Source organism: Salvelinus namaycush, chromosome 16, assembly GCF_016432855.1.
Source record: "Salvelinus namaycush isolate Seneca chromosome 16, SaNama_1.0, whole genome shotgun sequence".
NCBI classification, from domain to species: Eukaryota; Metazoa; Chordata; class Actinopteri; order Salmoniformes; family Salmonidae; genus Salvelinus; species Salvelinus namaycush.
Window position 1 is genome coordinate 26,083,612 of NC_052322.1, and position 5,795 is coordinate 26,089,406.

Sequence of the window (5,795 nt, forward strand, 5' to 3'; positions counted from 1 at the left end):
TCGATGACATTAAAATGCCTATTTACTCTGTTCCATCTGACTGCGCAATCCACTGTCTCATCAGCCCAGCCAGGCAATTTATAAACTTGATCTCCACTATAAAAAGCATCTAGACATTATCTCACATTTCTTTTAGACTAACATTTTGTTTTCAACAGCGGAGATTTGTATAAACCTCTCCGACATTTCCAACATTGTTTCAATATTCAAAGTTGACCTCCAGCTGTCCCATAGTAATGAAAGTGTTGGGAGGAGAGGTTGGACAGACAGTGAGCGTTTCTCAGCCAGTCGAAATCATGAATCAGCTGGTGTAACCGATGTGAAATGGCTAGCTAGTTAGAGGTGGTGCGCACTAATCGCGTTTCAATCGGTGACATCACTCACTTTGAGACCTTGAAGTAGTGCAAGCGATGGGTAACGATGCTTCGTGGGTGACTGTTGTTGATGTGTGCAGAGGGTGCCCGGTTCGGGGCGAGGTGACGGACTACACTTATACTGTTACACTGGCATCATTTTTATGGATATATACAAAGAAATGTCAATTGAAAAAAGGTCAAACTTAACAAAGTGCAGCTAGTTTGCAGTCTTTCCAGCTTCCGTTTGAAGTGATTGTGTTGGCTGTGTTGGCTAGATCCTCTGAACAACAGTGTCCTGACAAGTGAGCACATTTTCTATGCCAGGCAAAATCGCGATTCATTGTTATGGATGAATCAAAATAAATGTCACTACAAAATGTCACTGCACTTTCTGACGTGACTGAGTTAGCCGTAGTTGGTTGGCTAGCAAGCAAGGGATACAAATGTCGCCAGCCAGTATGGCAATGGAACATTTAGAACGAACAACTGGGTTGCATCCATAGATACAGAACAAAAAGACTGAAGGACTGGGTCGCGTCTCTGGCAACCAACCGAACCGATAGAATGTATGACCAACTGCACCGAACCCTAGATTTGTGTAGAGGTAAAGACAGTTTCAAATTGGATATTTGCGCTTTCAAACCTCATTAGCTTTCAAACCACTTGAGCCACAGACCAAATAAGTGTCATGATGTTGGAAAAATTGCGCACAACATTGCACAGGTCTTATTTTCACGATTTGTACATTAATTCGCTTTCCAACGCTAATAAACACGTGGAAATGTGAGCAGCATTTTGTATTCCTAGTTTAATGAGTTAGGGAACGTAAACAAAGTACAAACTTTTTTACATTCGAATTTCGTTAGCTCTTTGGTCATGTGACCTACTTGACTCAAACAAGGTTCAAAATGTACAGTCAGTGGGCCTACACATTGTACACCCTTTAGTTTGTCCATTTTCATCTCGCAGGTTTTTACATTAATATTTTAAAATGTAAAATGTCAATAGCTCCTTGGTCATGTGACCTACTGACTTCAAACAAGGTTCAGAATGTACACTGACTACCCTTCTATATTGCACACCCTTTAGTTTGTCCATTTTCATCTCACACAATTTTACATGTATTTTACGAAATGTAACATTTCAATTGCTCCTTGGTCATGTGACCTACTGACCTCAAACTACTTTCAGAATGTCCACAGTATAAGGGCACAAGGCGAGACCCAGGAGGCAAATGGTTGAGCTCTGATATTTATTATAACAAAGGGAGTAGGCAAAGGCAGTTTGTAAGACAGAATGTCAGACTGATGTCCAGTTTGTAAGACAGAAAAGCCTCTGATACCACTGGGCGTTACTCAGGGGCTGGGGGCAGCATTCAGGCTGTGGAGGTTGGGTTGGGGACTTAGTCTCTGGGTGGATAAAAGCGGGCGGGTCACCAGGTGCACAGAGCTTGTTTCAGGTTACCAGGTGCACAAGGAGGCCTCCATCAAGGCGGGGGGCACTCCGAGTCCAAGCATGGGCGGCCGGACTCGTGGGGTGGGGGCAGCACTCAGGCCATGGAGGTTGGAGTGGGGACTTAGTCTGTGAGCAGAAAAAAGTGGGCGGGTCACCAGGAGCACAGAGCCTGTTTCGGTTTACCAGGTGCACAGAGCCTGTTGCGGGTTACCATGTGCACGTGGTTCCTGACAGCGGGACTATAGACGTTTTAGTAATTCCAGGGAGTAAGCTATACTCTAAGGCCAAGGGAGAGGGGTGTTGACCGGGTAGGGAGAGTAGGTGTGGAGGCCAGGTCAATGGGGGCCTGCCTGGAGGTCAGGAAGGCCCCAGGGAGAAGGCCCAAGTGAATAGGTATGTGAGTGACACTGTCCTTCAGGGGGGTAGAGCAGGCAAATTAATGTAAAATTGCGTGAGATTAAAATGGACAAACTAAAGGGTGTGCAATATAGAAGGGTAGTCAGTGGCCATTCTGAACCTTGTTTGAGGTCAGTAGGTCACATGACCAAGGAGCTATTGACATTTTACATTTAAAAAAATACATGTAAAAACCTGCGAGATGAAAATGGACAAACTAAAGGGTGTGCAATGTGTAGGCCCACTGACTGTACATTTTGAACCTTGTTTGAGTCAAGTAGGTCACATGACCAAAGAGCTATTGAAATTTGAATGTAAAAAATGTTAAAGTTTGAAAAATTCATGTATAAACATGTGAGATGAAAATGGACAAACTAAAGGGTGTGCAATGTGTAGGCCCACTGAGTGTACATTCTGAACCTTGTTTGAAGTCAGCAGTAGGTCACATGACCAAAGAGCTAATGAAATTCAAAAATAATTTAAAATAGTGTGAGATGTAAATCGACAAAAAAATGTGTGTGCAATGTGTGTCTATGCCATCGGGTTAGCTAGAACCAGTTTTGAACATTTAAGGACTAATTGAAATTTGAAAAATTAGATTTGTCACTATGTTGATGGTCCCTAACTGCTGTTGGTGGACGTAAGGAAAACTACAGGTGAATGAATATCTGTCGAATATCCATTCTGAAACTGTCTTTATACCTCAGTGATTTGTGTTGGGACTAGATCTTGTGGAAGGATCACTTAAATTAATTCCGCATTGACACATCCAGCCCAAAGCAGGAGTTTAAAAAAATTACTTCTGTAGTGGCCAAAGTTCCAGAACTTCTCTTAAATAAGTACATTTGATTTGAGGGTCTTTTTTATGTTTTATAATGCAACAGTTGTATTTGACACTGTTATCTCATGAAACTGTCTTGTCATTATTGCAAAAAGTGAGCTGTAATTTATTCAATGCGTTGATAAGCAAATGTATTAATGTTTAATAAATAGTAATCAAATGACTCAAACTGTTTATTTTACAGCAAAAGGAAATGCTGACATTGCAAGATATGGACCACCTGCTTGATGGATAGATTTGGTGAAAATGTCCCTTTATTCGGGATGCCGCTAAGACTCTTCTAGTCTTGGCTATAAAATGATCTTTGAATTTCCCAGTTCAGTCGCTAGATGGAGTATTATGTTCCTCCTCAAGTAAAACGAGCTGTCGCGAGATCTAGATTACGGCTCCGAAATCCAAGGACTGCGTTTGACATTTTTAGCAAGCAAAAAGCTAAACATGTCTGAAAAGGAATTGGGGAAAAAGCTGGATCGATGCCTCGCAGATAGCGCCGTTAAACTTGGTAAATAACTCAATTTGTTCCAGAACGTTAGCTACAGTCTGCTTTGCCAGATAATACAACTAAAAGAAACAAGTCAGTATTAGCTAGCTATCACTTATTGCTAGCTACCGAGCTAGTTAGAAGGTCTGCTAAGGACGAGTAGTAGTAGTAGTAGTAGTAGGTGGTGGTGGTGGTGGTGGTAGCAGCAGCAGCTAGCTAGCCAGCCATCCATCCATCCATCCATCCATCCATCCATCCTATTCTCCTAATATAGCTAACTGTTACAGTATCAGTTAGTAATTTACAATCACTGTAAGTCCAGCTAGTCACATAGCTAGCGTGCGAGATGTGAATAACAGCATATTTTGGTAGCCAGCAAACATTGTTGCTGCTACTACATAGTTATAACCTGTCAGTGTTTGTCCAAAGGGGTGTAGGGCCTAGAGGCATAAGAGTAGCCTATTATGTCTCAAGCCATTGGATATTCGTTTACATTTTCTAGGAAAATGTGTTAAAGGTATGATACTTTGGCATTATGCAATGCTTTCATCGTGTATCCTTTTTGATGTGCATTGGTGGAGACAAGATGGCTAGCTACATCTCTGCCAGTACAGGTTCTGGCCCCATATTTCCTGTCTCAGTTCTGTTACCTGAACATTTCTCCCTATGTTACTTGTTTTAAGGTGCTGGTCTGGGCTTAGGAATCGTGTTTTCTGTGGTATTCTTCAAACGTGAGTACTTTCACTGTTCACAGGATTGTTAACAATGGCCAGAGATAAACATTCTTTATGGGGTGCAAACTGATGATGCAAAATATGGAATACTTGCAGTGGAGCAGCCATTGTGGCCTTGACTATTTCACACTACTGACCTGAACCAAGCCAAGCCAGGTTGCATTGCGCTGGCCTGTTTGTGCATAAACCACAATTCCTGGAACTCTGCTGGAAAGGAGCATACTCCGCCCTGACCAGATGCATGTTAGTTACATAGCTAGCACATATAATTTGCATCTAGGGAGGCTCTTTTGATGTTGTGAACACGTTAAGTCATTAATGAAGGGGGCTGTGCTTTTACATTGGTTGGTTCTCTGTGTGTTTGGTCTCCGTTACTCAAACGCACACAAACACTCACACACACAGCCCCCCAAGTGCCATCCCCCTTGATTTACAACAGATGTTTTCAAATTAAACATTGTGAGGCCATCTCAGCACGCTGGGGGGTTAACCAGTCAGCGGGACATACAATTAGTGCGATAGCCCAAAATGGTGTGCATTGTCAATTAACATGGGACTCAACAGGAGTTAAGAAATATTGTGGCCAGACCATTCGGAACATAAGCTCTCACTGGACCACGTGGTCTTAGTTCCCAGTCTAGGAAAGGGCCATGTGAAAAGAAAATATCTGCACACAGTATGGTTTAGGTCAGCACGGTAGTGTGACTCAGACATTCCTGTGAGTAGATGTATTTTCAAGAGAAAATAGCTTGGACAAATTTTGCTTTCCACAGGACACACCTGGCCAGTTGCCTTTGGCTTAGGAATGGGGCTTGGCATGGCATACACAAACTGCCAGAATGATTTGAGAGCACCATATCTAATTCAGAGAAACATTAAGGTCAGTATAAGAATCCATGCACATTTTGTATTGAGGATGTGTTACTAATGCATAGTATGTTGGACCTACATTCTGCTCAATATCGTACATTGTTCTTGCGTAACGTACAGAGATGTAAATCCAAATGAAAATTGACTCCCTTTTATCTTCACTATTTTCCTCACAGGAGCAGTAGCCAAACGTCAGTGAAGGACTGTCTGTCACGTTTTTGTGATGCCCCGCATTTTGCACTGACCTTCAGCCAGACTAATTTCCTTCTGTGGGTTGACCCTTCCATATGTATCAGTATAATTTATGTGCCTGAACAGGACAGTCTGTCTTTATTTAGATAAAATAATCATAAAATAAAGTCAATTGAGATTGTGTGTGTGTTTTTAAAACAGCTGATTCCCACAATATATATATATATACACACACAAAGTGGCAAGAAACAGTATGTCAACCCTTTGTAAATACCTGGACTTATGCATAAATTGGTAAACATTTGATCTGCTCTTCATCTAGGTCACAACAATAGGCAAACACAGTCTGTTTAAACTAACACACAAACAATTATACATTTCCATGTCTTTATTGAACACACTGTAAACATTCACAGTGCTGGGTGGGAAAAGTATGTGAACCCTTGGATTTAATAACTGGTTGACCCTCC

At 41.8% G+C, this 5,795-nt stretch overlaps 1 protein-coding gene across 1 annotated transcript; it reads left to right on the forward strand.

Annotated features, from left to right (window-relative positions):
- The first annotated feature begins 3,416 nt into the window (after positions 1 to 3,416).
- LOC120060717 (MICOS complex subunit MIC10-like) lies at positions 3,417 to 5,508 on the forward strand. The gene is made up of 4 exons (XM_039010120.1): positions 3,417 to 3,550; positions 4,213 to 4,260; positions 5,037 to 5,143; positions 5,310 to 5,508. Exons 1-4 carry the CDS (start codon positions 3,487 to 3,489, stop codon positions 5,316 to 5,318), a joined length of 228 nt encoding a protein of 75 aa, XP_038866048.1. The 5' UTR covers positions 3,417 to 3,486; the 3' UTR covers positions 5,319 to 5,508.
- Positions 5,509 to 5,795: the final 287 nt, after the last annotated feature.

Excerpts from the sequence above, each read along its gene's own strand:
- LOC120060717 (XM_039010120.1), top strand. The coding sequence starts at position 3,487 with ATGTCTGAAAAGGAATTGGGGAAAAAGCTGGATCGATGCCTCGCAGAT. Across the intron at positions 3,551-4,212 it reads AGATAGCGCCGTTAAACTTG|GTGCTGGTCTGGGCTTAGGA; the intron begins GTAAATAACTCA and ends ACTTGTTTTAAG. Across the intron at positions 4,261-5,036 it reads TTCTGTGGTATTCTTCAAAC|GACACACCTGGCCAGTTGCC; the intron begins GTGAGTACTTTC and ends TGCTTTCCACAG.